Here is an 18,647-nt window from a genome sequence, read left to right on the forward strand (position 1 = left end):
TTAACCCTTTCTCCTTACACAATACCCAATCTAGGATAACCTGTTCCCTAGTAGGCTCCTCAACATACTGGTCTTAAAAAACCATCTCGTACACACTCCAGGAATTCATCTGCCACAGTATTATTACTAATTTGGTTTGGCCAGTCTATAAGTAGATTAAAGTCACTTATGTTTACTGTAGTATCCTTGCGATATGCATCTTTAATTCCCTGTTTGATGCCATCCCCTACACTACCACTACTGTTTGGAGGCCTATAGACAACTCCCACCAATGTTTTCTGCCCCTTGGTGCTCCTTAGCTCCACCCAGATTGATTCTACATCTTGACTTTCTGAGCCAATATCCTTTCTCACTATTGCTCTGATTTCATCCTCTGATTTCAATGCCACACTACCCCCTCTTCCTTTTTGCCTGTCCTTCCTAAATATCGAATATCCTTGGATATTCAGTTCCCAACCCTGGTCACCCTGCAACTATGTCTCCGTAATTGCAACTATATCATATCCGTTTACATCTATTTGCGCTGTTAATTACAGATGCTTCATGCATTCAGATACAATGCTTTTAAATTTGTCTCTTTAACATTATTAGTTTGTATTCTTACCTGGACCCTATTTGCTAGTGCATTCTTTTGTTTGTATGCTCTGTCCCTTCCTGATATAATCTGGTTATCCTTACTGCAATCACTTTCCTGCATTGCTTACTTTTCTTTTCTCTTTTAGCATTCTAGATTTCCCTCCACTGGGACCCCCCCCCCACCCCCCCTATTTAGTTTAAAGCCCTGTCTACTTCCCTAGTTACACCAGTTAGAACTCTGGTCCCCACGGAACAGCTCTCTTTCCTGAGTATTGGTGCCAGTGCCCCACGAATCGAAACCCTCTTCTCCCACACCAACCTCTGAGCCATGCATTCATCTCCCTGGATCTATTGACCTTATGCCAATTTGCTCGTGGCTCAGGTAATAATGCAGGTGGGTCTGCTTTTCAATTTAGTCCCTAGCTGTTCAAACTCTCTCAGCAGAACCTCTTTCTATGTCATTGGTACCTACGTGTACCACGACAATGGGATCCTCCCCCTCCAGCCCAGAGGATATGTCCTTTAACCTGGCACCGTGTAGGCATCACAGCCTTCGGGACACACGCTCTCAGCTGCAGAAAACCTTATCTACCCCTTATCTATACTGTCCCCTACTACAACCACCTGCCTCTTTACTCCCCCCACTTGAATGGCTTTCTGCCTTGGTCAGTCTGCTCATCCACCCCGCAGTCTACAATCACTACCAACCACTTGCCTGCCTTACCTGCGATTTCACACAGCAGAGTTCTCCTCACCCGGAGCTGTGCGATCTCCCTGGGACAGGCAAAAAAAACAGATTTAAAAACCCAGGCCAATTGGGGGAAAAATCTGGGAAAATTCCTCTCTGACCCAACCAGGCAATGGAAACTAGTCCAGGAGATCACACTGGCCATATGCTGTGCTCTGCTGTGGCCTTTATCCCCACTCTCGGGCCTTGGTCTGCTCCCACTCAGGTATGCTGCCAATCTGCGGAAAAAATTAGGAAAAACAAGGCAAAGCAACACCTCCCGCCTCCACTTCACTGAACTCTCCCACTTAGCAAACTCTTGTTATCTCACTCTGAGCTGATGCACTCAGTACTCCAGGTGTGGCCTCACCAATACCCTGTACAGTTATAGCAGGACTTCGCTGCTTTTATACTCTATCCCCCATTAAAGGCCAACATCCCATTTGCCTTCCTGATTACTTGCTGTACCTGCATACCAACTTTTTGTGTTTCAAGCACAAGGACCCCCAGGTCCCTCTGTATTGCAGCACTTTACAATTTTTCTCCATTTAAATTATAATTTGCTTTTCTATTTTTTTTCTGCCATCAGCAAACTTGGCTACATTACACTCTGTCTCTTCATCCAAGTCATTAATATAGACTTGGATGAAGGGACAGAGTGTAATGTAGCCAAGTTTTCTGATCCCTGGGGCACCCCTCTAGTCACTATTTGCCAACCGGAAAATGACCCATTTATCCCGATTCTCTGTTTTCTGTTAGTTAGTCAATCCTCTATCCATGCTAATATATTACCCCCAACCCATGAACTTTTATCTTGTGCAGTAACTTTTTATGTGGCACCTTATTGAATGCCTTCTGGAAATCCAAATATACCATATCCATTGGTCCACCCTGCTCATTACATCCTCAAAGAACTCCAGCAAATTTGTCAAACATGATTTCCCTTTCATGCTGACTCTGCTTGACTGTATTATGCTTTTCCAAATGTCCCGCTATTGCTTCCTTAATAATGGACTCCAACATTTTCCCAACCACAGATGTTAGGCTAACTGTTCTATAGTTTCCTGCTTTCTGTCTGCCTCCTTTTTAAAATAGGGACGTTACATTTGTGGTTTTCCAATCCGCTGGGACCGCCCTAGAATCCAGAGAATTTTGGTAGATTACAACCAATACATCCACTATCTCTGCAGCCACTTCTTTTAAGACCCGAGGATGTAAGCCATCAGGTCCAGGGGACGTGTGGGCCTTTAGTCCCATTATTTTACCGAGTTCTACTTCATTAGTGATCGTGATTGTATTAAGTTCCCCTCTCCCTATAGCCCTTGATTATCCACTGTTGGGATGTTTTTAGTGTCTTTTACCTTGAAGACCGATACAAAATATTTGTTCAACGTCTCTGCCATTTCCCTGTTCTCCATTATTAATTCCCCAGTCTCATCCTCTAGGGGACCAACATTTACTTTAGCCACTCTTTTCCTTTTTATGTACCTGTAGAAACTCTTACTATCTGTTTTAATATTTCGTGCTAATTTACTTTCATAGACTATCTTCCCTCTCGCTCTCATTTTTTTAATCGTTCTTTGCTGGCTTTTAAAAGTTACCCAATCCTTTGGCCTCCCATTAGTTTTGGCCACCTTTATGCCCTTGTTTTCAATTTGATAACATCCCTTATTTCCTTAGTTAGCCACGAATGGTTATCCCTTCTCTTACAACCTTTCCTTCTCATTGGGATATATTTTTGTTGCAAGTTATGAAATATCCCTTTAAATGTCTGCCGCTGCTCATCAACCGTCCCACTCGTTAATCTATTTTCCCAGTCCACTTTAGCAACTCTGCCTTCATACCTTTGTAGTCTCATTTATTTAAGCTAAGGACACTGGTTTGAGATCCAACTTTCTCACCCTCCAACTGAATTTGAAATTCACCCATGTTATGGTCACTCATTCCTCGAAGATGCTTTACTTCAAGATCTTTTATTAATCCTGTCTCATTACACAGTACCAGATCTAAGATAGCCTGCCCCCTGGTTGGTTCCGCAACGTACTGTTCAAGGAAACTATCCCAGATACACTATATGAACTCTTCCTCAAGGCTACCCTGGCCAATTTACTTTGTCCATTCAATATGAAGGTTAAAATCTCCCAAGATTATTACCGCTCCTTTTTTTTTTACAAGCCTCCATTATTTATTGATTTATACTCCGTCCAACAGTGTAGCTACCATTAGGGGACCTATAGACTATGCCCACCAGCAACTTTTCCCCCTTATTATTCCTTATCTCCACCCAAATTGATTCAACATCTTGATCTTCTGAGCCAATATCGTTCCTCACTAACGCACTGATCCCATCCTTTATTAACAGTGCTACCCCACTTCCTTTTCCTTTCTCTTTGTCCTTCCAAATTGTCAAATACCCCTCTATATTTAATTCCCAGTCCTGGTCACCTTGCAATCACGTCTCTAATGGCTATCAGATCATACCCATTTGTATCTATTTGTGCCGACAGCTCATCTATTTTGTTACGAAAACTACATGCATTCAGATAAAGAACATTTAAATTTATTTTTCCTGCTTTGACCCCACTTTCTGATTCATCTTTATATTTAGACATTCTGTCCATTCCTGGCACGCTCTGGTTTTCATTTCCCCCAGTGCTCCCCTGCTCTATTGCATTCTATTTATTCTTTGACTTTTTAAATTTTCGCTCACCTGAATCCTCTCAGCACCGCGCCCCCCTCCCCCGGCCCACTAATTCATTTAAAGCCCTCTCTACAGCTCTAGTTATTTGCTTCACCAAGACCCTAGTCCCAGCACGGTCTAAGTAGAGTCTGTCTGAACGGAACAGCATCCTTTTGCCCCAGTACTGGTGCCAGTGACCCATGAACCAAAACCCATTTTCCCCACACCAGTCTTTGAGCCACGTGTTTAACTCTCTGATCTTGTTTGCCCCATGCAAATTTGCTCGTGGCTCAGGTAGTAATCCAGAGGTTATTACCTTTTATGGTTCTGCTTTTTAATTTGGTCCTTAGCTGCTCATAATTCCTCAGCAGAACTTCTTTCTTTCTCACAGGAGTGTAAGATGAGTCTATGTGGGTAGAGCTGCGAAATACCAAAGGGCAGAGAATGTACAATAAGGGTTACAGCAGTTATCATGGGTGACTTTAATCTACATATAGATTGGGCTAACCAAACTGGTAGCAGTACTGTGGAGGATTGTTTTCTAGACCAATATGTCGAGGCACCAACTAGAGAGCTGGCCATCCTACACTGGGTGTTGTGTAATGAGAGGGGATTAATTAGCAATCTGGTCATGTGAGGCCCCTTGGGGAAGAGTGACCATATGGTAGAATTCTTCATTAAGATGGAGAGTGACAGTTAATTCAGAGACTAGGGTCCTGAACTTCAAGAAAGGTAACTTCGATGGTATGAGACGTAAATTGGCTAGGATAGACTGGCGAATGATACTTAAAGGGCTGATGGTGGATAGGCAACGGCAGACATTTAAAAATCACATGGATGAACTACAACAATTGTACATCCCTGTCTGGCATAAAAATAAAAAGGGGAAGGTGGCTCAACCATGGCTAACGAGAAATTAGGGATAGTGTTAAATCCAAGGAAGAGACATACAAGTTGGCCAGAAAAAGCAGGAAACCTGAGAACTGGAAGAAATTCAGCAGAAGAGGACTAAGGGTTTAATTAGGAGGGGGGAAATAGAGTACAAGCGGAAGCTTGCAGGGAACATAAGAACTGACTGCAAAAGTTTCTATAGATATGTGAAGAGAAAAAGATTAGTGAAGACTAATGTAGGTTCCTTGCAGTCAGAATCAGGTGAATTCATAATGGGGAACAAGGAAATGGCAGACCAATTGAACAAATACTTTGGTTCTGTCTTCACCAAGGAAGACAAAAATAACCACCTGAAAATACTAGGGGACCAAGGGTCTAGCGAGAAGGAGGAACTGAAGGGAATCCTTATTAGTCAGGAAATTGTGTTGGGGAAATTGATGGGATTGAAGGCTGATAAATCCCCAGGGCCTGATAGTCTGCATGCCAGAGTACTTAAGGAAGTGGTTCTAGAAATAGTGGATGCATTGATGGTCATTTTCCAACATTCTATAGACTCTGGATCAGTTCCTATGGATTGGAGGATAGCTAATGTACCCCCACTTTTTAAAAAAGGAGGGAGAGAGAAAACAGGGAATTATAGACCGGTTAGCCTGACATCTGTGGTGGGGAAAATGTTGAAATCATTTATTAAAGATGAAATAGCAGCACATTTGGAAAGCAGTGACAGGATCGGTCCAAGTCAGCATGGATTTATGAAGGGGAAATCATGCTTGACAAATCTTCTAGAATTTTTTGAGGATGTAACTAGTAGAGTGGAGAACCAGTGGATGTGGTGTATTTGGATTTTCAAAAGGCTTTTGACAAGGTCCCACAACAAGAGATTAGTGTGCAAAATTAAAGCACATGGTATTGGGGGTAATGTATTGATGTGGATAGAGAACTGGTTGACAGACAGGAAGCAAAGAATAGGAATAAATGGGTCCTTTTCAGACTGGCAGGCAGTGACTAGTGGGGTACCGCAAGGTTCAGTGCTGGAACCCCAGCTATTTACAATATACATTAATGATTTAGAGAAAGGAATTGAATGTAATATCTCCAAGTTTGCAGCTGACACTAAGCTGGATGGCAGTGTGAGCTGTGAGGAGGATGCTAAGAGGCTGCAGGGTGACTTGGACAGGTTAGGTGAGTGGGCAAATGCACGGCAGATGCAGTATAATGTAGATAAATGTGATGTTATCCACTTTGGTGCAAAAACAGGAATGCAGAATATTATCTGTACGGTGACTGATTAGGAAAAGGGGAGGTGCAACGAGACCTGGGTGTCATGGTACATCAGTCATTGAAAGTTGGCATGCAGGTACAGCAGGCGGTGAAGATGGCAAATGGCATGTTGGCCTTCATAGCAAGAGGATTTGAGTATAGGAGCAGGGAGGTCTTACTGCAGTTGTACAGGGCCTTAGTGAGGCCACACCTTGAATATTGTGTACAGTTTTGACCTCCTAATCTGAGGAAGGACATTCTTGCAATTGAGGGAGTGCAGCGAAGGTTCACCAGACTGATTTCAGGATGGCAGGACTGACATATGAAGAAAGACTGGATCGACTAGGCTTATATTCAATGGAATTTAGAAGAATGAGAGGGGATCTCATAGAAACTTAAAATTCTGATGGGATTGGACAGGTTAGATGCAGGAAGAATGTTCCCGATGTTTGGGAAGTCCAGAACCAGGGGTCACCGTCTAAGGATAAGGGGCAAGCCATTTAGGACCGAGCTGAGGAGAAACTTCTTCACTCAGAATTATGAACCTGTAGAATTCTCTTCCGCAAAAAGTTGTTGAGACCAGTTGGTTAGATATATTCAAAAGGGAATTCGATGTGGCCCTTACGGCTGAAGGGATCAAGGGGTAATGAGAGAAAGCAGGAATGGGGTACTGAAGTTGCATGATCAGCCATAATCATATTGAATGGTGGTGCAGGCTCGAAGGGCCAAATGGCCTACTCCTGCACCTATTTTCTATGTTAGAGGGGTCTCCCTAGGTACAGGAGTGTGTGAGAGTAGTTAGAGTGGAGATTCCAGATACAGGAGTGTGAGAGGGATTGGAGGGTCCTCCTCAGATATAGGAATGTGCGAGACGGGTTGGAAGGACCTCCCTAGATACAGGAGTGTGTATGAGAGGGGTTAGAGGGATCTGTCAGGTACAGGAGTGTGAGAGATGGGTCAGAGGAACCTCCCCAAATATGTCTGAAACAAACTGGAATGTTGAACAATGTTGAGGGGTAAAAGGAGATGAATGGTGGTGAGGTAAATGTGGATGTATTGGTGAGGTGAGAAAAGAAATAAAATATCTTGTTTCTTTTGCACCTTTCATGACCTTCAGGTTTTACAGCCAATGAAGCACTTTTGAAGTATAGTCACTGTGGAACTGTAGGAAACAGCGCCGCCAGTTTCTGTACAGCAAGATCCCACAAACAGCAATGTGATAATGAGCTGTTAATCTCTGTTTTTAGCAATGTTGCTTGGGTCATAAATATTGGGCCCAGGGAGAACTCCCTCCTGCTCTTCTTCCAATAGTGGCTGGGAGACCTTTTACATCCACCTGAGAGGGCAGACTGGGCCTCGGTTTAAAATCTCATCCGAAAGACGGCACCTCCGACAGTGCAGCACTCCTTCAGTACTGGCACCGGGAGTGTCAGCCTAGATTTTTGTGCTCCAGCTCCTGGAGTGGGACTTGAACCCACAACCTTTTGACTCGGACGTGAGTGTGCTACCCACTGAGCCGCAGCTACAGTTGTAACTCGGAGTTTAAAGAATGGCCAAGGGCGGCAGTAGACCACGGTGGCTCGTTTGAAGCATTATAATCCTGCTGCGTGACTGCCCCCCCCCCCGCCCTGAAACTCCTGCTGCCAGTACTGATCTGTCGGAGGTGGCATCTTTCTGACGTGACCTTCGAACCAAAGCCCTGTCTGCCCTTTCTGGTACGACACAGAAGGAGGGCATTCGGCACATCGTATCCATGCTGGTCAAAAAAGAGCTCCCAGCCTAATCCCACCTTTCAGCACTAGGTTCTGTAGCCCTGTAGGTTACGGCTCTTTAAATGCAATCTGAGTATTTTTAAATGTGTTGGCCCTGGATTCTGAGGCTCGAGTCCCTGGAGTGGGACTCGAACCCACGACCCTCTGACTCCGAGAAAGTGAGACCGACTGGTGCCGAGCTTTGGTTTTAAATGTCGGTGTCTGTGGGAGGGAGGGGCGCAGCCCGCCGAGGGGTCATTCTCTCCCACACAATGTTCGTGGCGGGGGCTTCCCCCGGCCTCTGATACCCGGTACTGACATGTTTCTCTTCTCCCAGGTCGCTCTGTACACCCGGCAGGAGCTGAACATCCGCAGCACCGCCAACTTCCTGCTGGCCCTGAGCGCCCGGCTCCCCCCGTGCCGGCCCCACCTGCGGCGCTACTTCTGCCGGGCCGTGCGGCTGCCCTCCGACTGGACTGAGGTGCCGAGGATATACCAGGTACACTGCGGGGGGGGCGGGGGGAATATACCAGGTACACTGGGGGGCGGGAAGGGGGGGATATACCAGGTGCACTGCGGGGGTGGGGGGATATACCAGGTACACTGCGGGGGTGGGGGGATATACCAGGTGCACTGGGGGAGGTGGGGCGGAAGATACCAGGTACACTGGGGGGGGTGGGGGGGAATATACCAGGTACACTGCGGGGGGGTGGGGGGAGAGATACCAGGTACACTGGGGGGCGGTGGGGGGATATACCAGGTACACTGCGGGGGGGGTGGGGGGAATATACCAGGTACACTGGGGGGCGGGAAGGGGGGGATATACCAGGTGCATTGGGGGAGGTGGGGCGGAAGATACCAGGTACACTGGGGGGGGAAGGGGGGGATATACCAGGTACACTGCGGGGGGAGAGATACCAGGTACACTGGGGGAATATGCAAGGTAAATGTTGGAGAGAATCGAGCTGCGATCTGCGTCCCTTATCTCAAGGGCGCAGTGTTTTTGAGGTGGGAGGGATAATGTGCTGAGACAATGTGTAAATATTTAGCCGATGGCTCCGTCCCACCACCTTTTCCCTGAGCGCTCCTTTTAATCTTTTCTTTTCCTTCCTTTGTCCCTGCCCCCCAGAGTCTGATGGAGAGCAGCAGGAAGGTGGCTCCCTACCCCTCCTGCCTGCGCCAGGCGCTGGCCGACAGCTTCAAGCTCTTCGACGAGTACCAGCTGGCCAAGTACAACACCAGAAAGCAGCGCTGCAAGGCCGGCCTGAGGGGGCAGAGAAGGGTGAGTATGTTCCACAGTCCAGAGAAAAACCTCCCGGTTAAACTCAAAGGCTGTGGGGATCCAGGGAAGGAAAAAGTGGGCGTAAGGTTCAAACATAAGGCTGATTTTCCAGACTAGAAACTGTGGAGGAGCAGCGGGATTTGGGTGTCCAGGTACGCACATCATTTATAGCCAGTAGACAGGTATAAAGGGCAATCACTCGGGCTAATGGAGTTGACAGCCTTATCTCGAGGGGGCTGGAATACAAAGGGGAGGAAGTTATGCTTCAGTTGTACAGAGCTCTGGTTAGACTACATCTGGAGCACTGCAGTCAGTTCAGGAAGGAGATAGTGGCCTTTTGGAGGGGATGCGCACAGATTCACCAGAATGATATCAGGGCTAAAGGGGTTAAATTATGTGGACAGGTTGCGTAGACTAGGCTTGTATTTGTTTGAGCTTAGAAGGTTGAAGGGAGATCTAATTGAGGTGTTAAAAATGTTGAAAGGGATTCAATAGGATAGACAGAGAGAAACTATTTCCTCTGATGGGTGTTCAGGAGTGGAATCGGGAAGCATTTTTTACCCAAAGGGCAGTGGAAACCTGGAACACTCTTTCCCCCCAAAAGGCTGTGGATGCTGAAGGTCGACTGGAGCTTTCAAGTCTGCAATTGATAGATTTTTGTTGGGCAAGGGTCGAGGGATATGGAGCAAAGGCGGATAAATGGAGTTGGAGTACATATTAGCCATGATCTAATTGAATGAGTAAACAGGCTCAAGGGTCTGAATGGCCTCCTCCTGTTCCTATGGTCCTGTATCACTGTCTGTTCTCTGTCTCTTAGATCCAGAAATTGCCACCTGATTCAGTCATTACCAAGTGGTCTGATTATCTGTCCATCGCAAAGAGTGATACACACCTTGTAAGTACCTCAAAACTGGAATATTAACCCGACTGGAGTAAAGCTTTGCCTGTCCTATAATAAAAACGTTATCACTGATATATCCTCACTGCTTTCCTCTCTCAGCCTCTGCACTGAGTGACTTCTCATCCTCGGTGATTTCAACCTCCATCTCAATTCATCATGCTCTCTCTCCTCTGAGTTCACTATCCTCCTGTCCTCCCTTAATCTCTCCCTCCATGTGAACTCCTCAACCTATACTCACGCCCTCCCCCTTGACCTTGCCATCTCTCGTGGCCTCGATATTCCTACCGTGTCAATTACAGATAAGGCCATCTCTGACCATTTCCTTGTATCGCTCTCCACCCACATGCCCCGTCCCCCACCAAAATCTACTTCCTTCTGCATCCTCCCCTGGAAAAAACTCTCTCCAAACTCTCTCATAGCTGCACTTACCAACTCCAAACTGTCCAGCCTTTGGCCCTCCTTTCACCATGACATTTCTGCAGCCACCGATCTGCTCACCCGCACCCTCACTACCACCTTTGATGCCCTAGTCCCTATTATTACTCTTTCTCACCCTGGCCGTTCCCCTGGTACAGCCCTTATCTGCGCTCCCTCAAGTCCAAGGGGCACAGACTTGAACGGATGTGGCGGACAAGTGGTTTAGTCATTCACCTCCAGATCTGGCTCGACCACATAAAACATTCTCTGGTCCTACTCTTGTCTGCAAAAACTGTTCACTGTTCCAGGGTCATTCTGGAATGCAAAGATAACCCTCAGCTACTATTCTCTACTGCTAAACGTCTCCTTAAACCCCTCTCCCCTGTCTCTATCACACTTGCCTCCAACAACAAGTGTGAGGAGCTCATGGACTTCTTTGTCTCAAAGATTGAGACCATCTGATCGTCTGCCTCTTCCAGTTCCCATCCTTCCCCAACCCCGTGGGGGCAATGTTCCTCTGAGGTTCCCCTTGCCTTAGTTCTAAACTCACATCTTTCTCTAGTTTCTCTCTGATCTCCCCTTGACCTCTCCATGCTTATCATGTCCATGAGACCCACTTCCTGCTCCCTTGACCCTATTCCCACTAAACTGCTGATCACACAACTTCCTGTTTTGGCTCCCATGTTAGCTGACATTGACGGTTCTCTCTCCTCGGGTACTGCCCCTTCGCTTTCAAATCTGCTGTCATCACCCCTCTGAAAAAAGCAACTCTTGACCTCACTGTGCTTGTTAGCTGCCGCCCCATCTCCAACCTCTCTTTCCTCAAGTCCTTGAATGTGTTGTCGCCTCCCAAATCCGTGACTATCTTTCCCGGAATTCCATGTTTGAATCCCTTCAATCTGGTTTCCACCCTTGCCACAGTACTGAAACTGCTCTCACAAAAGTCACAAATGACATTCTTTGTAACTGTGACAAAGGTAAACTATCCCTCCTTGACCTGTCTGCAATCTTTGACACCGTTGACTACTCCATCCTCCTCCAAAGCCTCTCCACCATCGTCCAGCTGGGTGGGGCTCCACTCGACTGGTTCCACTCCTATCTATCTAATCATAACCAGAAAATCTCCTGCAATGGCTTCTCTTCCCGCACCCGCATCATTACCTCTGGTGTTCCCCAAGGATCTATCCTTGGTCCCCTCCTATTTCTCATCTATTGCCCCTTGGTGATGTCATCCGAAAACACGGAGTCAGGTTCCACATGTACGCTGACGACACCCAGCTCTACCTCTCGACCACTTCTCTCGACCCCTCCATGGTCTCTAAATTGTGAGACTGCTTGTCTGACATCTAGTACTGGATGTCAGTACTAGAAATGTTATCCAATTAAATATTGGAAAGACCGAAGCCATTGTCTTTGGTCCACGCCACAAACTGTTCCTCAGCCACTGACTCCATACTTCTCCCTAGCATCTATCTGAGGCTAAACCAGACTGTTCGCAACATAGGCATCATATTTGACCCTGAAATGAGCTTCCAGCCACATATCCATGGCATAACTAAAACTGCCTATTTCTGCCTCCGTAACATTGCCCGCCTCTACCCCGCCTTAGCTCTTCTGCTGCTGAAACCCTCATCCATGCCTTTGTTAACTCTAGAATTGACTAATGCAATGCATGTTTGGCTGGGCTCCCATGTTCTACCCTACGTAAACTTGAGGTCATCCAAAAGTCGTCCCATGTCCTAACTTGCACCAAGTCAGGATCACCCATCACCCATCACCCCTGTGCTTGCTGACCTACATTGGCTCCCTGTTGAGCAACGCCTCGATTTCAAAATCCCAATAACTTGCTCCGGGGACAGTGGTAGGTGGGGAGTTTGACTGGGGCGGTACACCTGACCCACTGTAACGCAGGTGTCCTAAGGCGAGCTCCGGGAGGACTGAAACCTCCCGTGGAGCAGAAGGACTCGGGTACAGCAGAGGAACGGGAAGGTTGGGGCGGAGAAGCGGCGAGAGATCAAGGCAGAAATGCGGCAAATGATCGGGGCGGAGGAGTGGTGAGAGATCGCGGCTGAGATTCGGCGAGTGATCGTGGCAGAGGCAGAGAGAATGTTTGGGGCAGAGGTGCGACAAATGTTTATGATGGAGGAGCGGCGAGATATCGTGGCAGAGGCGTGGCAAATGAGGGTACAGGGCCCAGAAGAGCCAAGGGCCCAGGGGCAGCACTGGCCAGCCCGCACTGCAATGTGTGTGTGCACTAGTTCCGTGCAGCAGAGCAGGTCTCCAGTCGTCCTGGTTAACCTTTGCCACTGGATAAAGACCTAGCTCTATCAAGCCCGTGTGGTGGCTGATGTGCAATAGTCACCACACGTTAAAACAATCCACACACAGGCATCTTCCACCCCTGGAATTCAGGACTGGAATATTGGGTCCTTCATTGAAACATCTGCGAACTCATCCCTTTTGGTGTGAAAGCAAGTCATCCTCGTCCGAGGGACTACCTATGATGATGATGAATCTCTTTCAGCGCCTCAACCCTGCAAGATGTCTGCGCTCCTCTAATTCTGTCTCTTGTGTATCCCTGATTATAATCATTCATCCATCGGTGGCTGGGCCCTAAGCGCTGGAACTCTCTCTCTCTCTCTCTCTCTAAACCTCTCTGCCTCACTATCTCTCTTTCTTCCTTTAAGAGGCTCCTTAAAACCTACCTCTTTAACTAAGCTTTTGGTCACCTGCTGTCATTTCTTTTTCTATGGCTCGGTGTCTGATTTGTCTTATAACACTACTGTGAAGCACCTTGGGATGCTTTACTACATTCTAGGTGCTATATAAATAAAAGTTGTTGTCTGTCCTCACTGCTCTGTCCAGTGCACCTCTCTACTCGTGATTCCTCCAAATTCCCCATCCCACTCATTCTCTCCTCCCAGAGTCCTCACTCTTTCTTACACTAATTCATTCTTTCTTAGGAACCTGAAAAAGTGCAAGTGGTTGTGTCCATTGGGATTATGTACAAAGGGAAGGGGGATGTTTCATGGGACTGTGTATTGGGAGCAAAAGGGAAGCGGTTGGGTCCATTGGGATTGTGTACAGTGGGAGTGAATTTGAAGGGATTGGGTTATTGGGATTGTACAGTGGGAGTGAATTGGAAGGGATTGGGTTATTGGGATTGTACAATGGGAGTGAATGGGAAGGGATTGGGTTATTGGGATTGTGTACAGTGGGAGTGAATGGGAAGGGATTGGGTTATTGGGATTGTACAGTGGGAGTGAATGGGAAGGGATTGGGTTATTGGCATTGTGTGCAGTGGGAGTGAATGGGAAGGGATTGGGTTATTGGGATTGTGTACAGTGGGAGTGAATGGGAAGGGATTGGGTTATTGGGATTGTGTACAGTGGGAGTGAATGGGAAGGGGTTGGGTTATTGGAATTGTACAATGGGAGTGAATGGGAAGGGATTGGGTTATTGGGATTGTGTACAGTGGGAGTGAATGGGAAGGAATTGGGATTATGTACAGTGGGAAGGGGTTGGTCCGTGTTAACTTCACATTGGGTTGATTCCTGGCCTCACGTGGAATGTTAGCTGATGCATGACAAAGGTTTGAACTGTTGCTCCTGTCTCAGGTTGCTGAATCTTCTCCGGCTCTGAAGGAGGACAAGGCAAAGGTGATCGACCAATTCTGTCTGAAGAAGCTGATCCGCTGGCTCCATCTGAAGGAGCCGGCCTATCACATCATGTGCCTGTTGGGTCGAAGGTGAGAGTGGATCACAGGCGGGAGAGGGGTGGGTCACACTCCTGACGGCGAAGCCCCTTGATTGCTAATTGGTTGATGGCTCCACCTTGCGGCAGCCAATCAGTGATGGCGGTTTGAAACCCTTAACCTTTCAGAGACGTGAGTGCAGGTGATGTGTGCCTAGAGTCTACCCTCCGAGAGAGAGGGGAGGTCTTGCGAAGTGAGCTTTGCCAATGGGCATGCCCTGTTTAAGGAGGCTTTCACCATCTGGGCCTGTGCATTGGTTGATCTGATGCTCTTCAAAGATGGAGGATGCCAACGCTGGGAAATTGATGTGCATTTCCCCTTGGCAGGGCAGCCGGAGTCGATGATGGCCAATATGTGGTGATTTGGTTAGGTCAAAATCCGGAGCACTGTGTCCAGTTCTGCCACCCTCACTAAGGAATAAGGCTTATGGTCAGGACGGTTGGAAAAAGCATGACAGCAGTACAAGGAGACAACAACTTGCATTTATACAGAGCATTTAATGTCCTAAAATGTCCCAAGAAGCATCACGTGAGCGATATCAAACAGAAATAGACTCCAAGCCACTTGAGATATTAGGAGAGGTAACTGAAATCTTGGTCAAAGAGGTAGGTGTTAAGGGGGGTCTTAAAGGCGGAGAATCGTTCGGTGGGAATTCCAGAGCTTGGGGTCGAAGCGGCTGCAAATGGTGGAGCGATTAAATTTGGGATTGTGCAAGAGGGAGACCTGGGTATAAGCTGCGAAGAACAATATGTTTAGGTGGGACTGAAGTGAAACATTAGAGAGGGTGATCCGATTCTGAAATACCTTATTGGGGAAGATTGGGCTTTGGTCTCTTCAAAGTTAACTTCGTGAAGTATTTTGAACAAAAATAATGAGTTATTGTTGAGCTTTTCTGTTCTTTCCTTCACTACCAACTGTCTCCTTAAACACTAATAAATCTAATGGGGAATTCAGGAGAAACCTCTACCCAGAGAGTGGTGAGAATGAGGAGCTCGCTATCACAAAGGAGTAGTTCAGGCGAATAGCATCGATGCATTTAAGAGGAGGCTAGATAAGTACGTGAGGGAGAAAGGAATAGAAGGATATTCTGATGGGGTGAGGTGAAATAAGGTCTTACGAGGCTCCTGTGGAGCAGTAACACCAGCATTGGGCCGAATGGCCTGTTTCTGTGCTTACATTCTATGTAAACCTCACTCATCTGTCCCCTGCACACTCTCCAACAACAACTGCTCCCTCTACACTGTCCCATCAAACACTCCAGGGCAGGTTCAGCACGGGTCAGATACAGAGTAAAGCTCCCTCCCTCTACACTGTCCCATCAAACACTCCCAGGGCAGGTACAGCACAGGTTAGAAACACTGTCCCAGGTATCATCTTAGCCCCCACCTTCAAGTTCTCCCTTCTCATCCCCTTGCATTCTAACTGAATTTTCCTGTACCTCCTGCTTCTCCCAGGTACCCGTCCGATCTCCAGTCGTTCGCCCGCAGCCGGTTGCCGGGGCAGTGGGATTCTTGCAGAGCGGGGAAAAGGATGAAGTTGCAAGTGCCGGAGACTTGGGAGAGGCAGCTCTCCCTGCACGGTAGCACCAGGAAAGGCTGGGAAGAGCTGATAGGTACGTCAGTGTGTCTACCGCTGGTCCACTCACAGGCCTGGAATGTGTGTATTACAGTGAACTCCTGGGATCAGCCAGAACATCTCCCCGCACCGCTTGTCCAACTCGGTCAGTCTCGCTCTTAATGAATCAGAAGGTTCCACGATCTGGGCCACGCTCCTGGTGCCTGTACTGAGGGAGAGATGCACTGTCCGAGGATAAGGAACATAGTGATCCTCTCTCTTACTGTCTGCCTTTCATTCTCTGCCTGTCTGTCTCTCTCTCTCACTCACTCCCCTCTCTCACTCTCTCCTCACGCTCTATTTCTCTCCTGTGTGTCTCTCACTCATTCTTCCCCCCCCCCCCCAGACCCCCCACTCTCTCTTGCTCTATTTCTCACCTGTGAGTCTGTCTCGCTCTGCCTCTCATTCTCTCTCTCTCTCTCTCTCTCTCTCTCTCGCTCTCTCTCTCTCTCTCCCCCTCTCTCCCCCACATGAACTCACACTCATTCTTTGTGTCTCTCGCTCTTGTTTTCTCTTTCACTTTTTGTCTTTCTCTCGGTTTCTCTTTCTCTGTATCTTTGTCTCTCTCTCTCTCTCTCTCTCCTCCTGTCTCTCTGTGACTTGCATCTTTCTGTTCTGCCAGTACTGCTTGAAGCATCATCCTCTTGTCCCTCTGAATCCCCCGTCTCCATCACCCTCCATCCTCATTGTGATCAAATGGAGTCTTATGCAGCATCTCCTGCTCGTTTATTCGTTCTTTCCCGGGAACCTCAACCTTTGGACTTCTCACCTCCCTCAGCCTCACGTTTCCCCTACAACCTTCTAAAACCCAAGTTTGGTGCCAATTATCCACTACTACCCGATCAGTGACCCCCGCCACCCCCCCCCACTCCGCCCGCCCCTTTCCTGAAAATGTTGGACTTTTGCTGGGTGACCCCATTCCACAGGGCCACAACCGATTCTTATTTAAGTGATAAACTTGTATCGCAATTTGGTTAGACCACAATTGGAGTGATGTGAGCAGTTCTGGTCTCCATATTATAAAAAGGATATTGAGGCACTGGAGAGGGTGCTCAAAAGATTTACAAGAATGATACAGAACTGAGAGATTCTAACAATCAGGTAAGGCTGAATGGACTGGGTCTCTTTCGGCTGAGGGGTGACCTGATAGAGGTCTTTAAGATTATAGGAACAGGAGTAGGCCATTCAACGCCTTGAGCCTGTTCCGCCATTCAGTGAGATCATGGTTGATCTGCAACCTAACTCCATATACCCGCCATTGGCCCATATCCCTTAGCTTTTGGTTAACCAAAGGTATTATCAATCTCCGATTTAAATTTAGCAATTGAGCTAGTATCAATTGCCTTTTGCGAGGGTTCGATCGGGTAACTGTGGACAAGAGGTTTTCACTTGTGGGGGAAACCAAAACTAGGGACCATAAATATAAGGTAGTCATTAATAAATCCAATCGGCATTTCAGGGGAAAGCTTTTTATCCGGAGAGTGGTGAGAATGTAGAACTCTCGGGGAGGAGTTGAGGTGAATAGCGTAGAAGCATTTAAGGGGAAACTAGATAACTATTTGAGGGAGAAATGTATCAAAGGATATATTGATGGGGTGAGATGAAGTAGGGTAAGAGAAGGCTCGTGTGGAGCATAATGTAATAGAAGTGTGACAACAAGAAGTAACGTTTAGTGAGACAGGAAGTGAATGCAGAGATATTTTTAATATTTGTTTTTTCTTCTCCCTCTTGGTTCTCCCCAGATCACCAGAAGCTCCCGTTCATGGCAATGTTACGCAATTTGCGGAACATGATCGTGGCCGGGATGGGCCGCCGGCACCATGAGCAGAATTTGAAAAGATTGACGGACAGGGTAGGTTCCAGCAGAAAGAGCCCATCACACTCCCTCCTGACTGGAGTCCCAGAGCAGGAAGAGCCCAGGTTCCATCTCCCCACCCCCCATCTTCCCAGCCAGAATTGAGTCATAGCAGGGCTACAATAAAGTAGGAACCTTATAAGAAATAGGAGCAGGAGTTGGCCATTCGGTCCCTTGAGCCTGCTCCACCATTCAATAAGATCATGGCTGATCATCTTCCTCAACCCCACTTTCCTGCACTATCCTCATATCCCGTGATTCCCTTAATATCCAAAAATCTATCAATCTTTGCCTTGAATATACTCAACGACTGAGCATCCACAACCCCCTGGGTAGAGAATTCCAAAGATTCACCACCCTCTGAGTGAAGAAATTTCTACTGATCTCAGTCCTAAATGGCCGACCCCTTATTCTGAGACTGTGACCCCTGGTTCTAGATTCCCCAGCCAGGGAAACAACCTCCCTGCATCTACCCTGTCAAGCCCTGTATTTAAAAAAAAAAAAAAAATTGAATGTTTGTTTCAATGAGATCATCTCTCATTCTTCTAAACTCTAGAGAATGTAGGCCCAATCTACTCAATCTCTCCTCATAGGATAATCCCCCAGGAATCAGTCTATGAACCTTTGTTGCACTCCCTCTATGTCAAGTATATCCTTCCTCGGGTAATGAGACCAACACTGCACACAATACTGCAGGTACAATTGGTACTGAGCTTCACCGAGCAGGAAGGGCCCGGTCTGCAGTGAGGGAGAAATTAGATCCTGATTGCTATCCTGGGCCCTATGCTCTCTGGCTTTAGAAGAATGAGAGGTGATTTAATTGAAACATGTAAGATTCTGAGAGGGATTGATGGTGGTAGATGGTGAGAGGCTGTGTCAGCCTTGACTAGGTTGGTAGCACCCTTGCCTCTTAGTCAGAAGGTTATGGGTTCAAATCCC

At 47.3% G+C, this 18,647-nt stretch overlaps 1 protein-coding gene and 1 pseudogene across 1 annotated transcript in view; one reads left to right on the top strand and one right to left on the bottom strand.

The window, feature by feature from the left end:
• Positions 1-18,647, bottom strand: part of LOC139273708 (zinc finger protein 721-like) — a 494,469-nt pseudogene that overhangs the window by 346,788 nt on the left and 129,034 nt on the right.
• LOC139272886 (telomerase protein component 1-like) overlaps positions 1-18,647 on the top strand; it is a 125,262-nt gene that overhangs the window by 6,334 nt on the left and 100,281 nt on the right. The window contains exons 4-9 of the mRNA XM_070888990.1: positions 8,223-8,384; positions 9,015-9,167; positions 9,985-10,062; positions 14,103-14,233; positions 15,694-15,851; positions 17,596-17,705. Coding sequence (XP_070745091.1) covers positions 8,223-8,384; positions 9,015-9,167; positions 9,985-10,062; positions 14,103-14,233; positions 15,694-15,851; positions 17,596-17,705 — 792 coding nt within the window. The remainder of the gene's footprint in view (positions 1-8,222; positions 8,385-9,014; positions 9,168-9,984; positions 10,063-14,102; positions 14,234-15,693; positions 15,852-17,595; positions 17,706-18,647) is intronic.

This window comes from Pristiophorus japonicus, chromosome 9 (assembly GCF_044704955.1).
Source record: "Pristiophorus japonicus isolate sPriJap1 chromosome 9, sPriJap1.hap1, whole genome shotgun sequence".
Classification (NCBI taxonomy): domain Eukaryota; kingdom Metazoa; phylum Chordata; class Chondrichthyes; family Pristiophoridae; genus Pristiophorus; species Pristiophorus japonicus.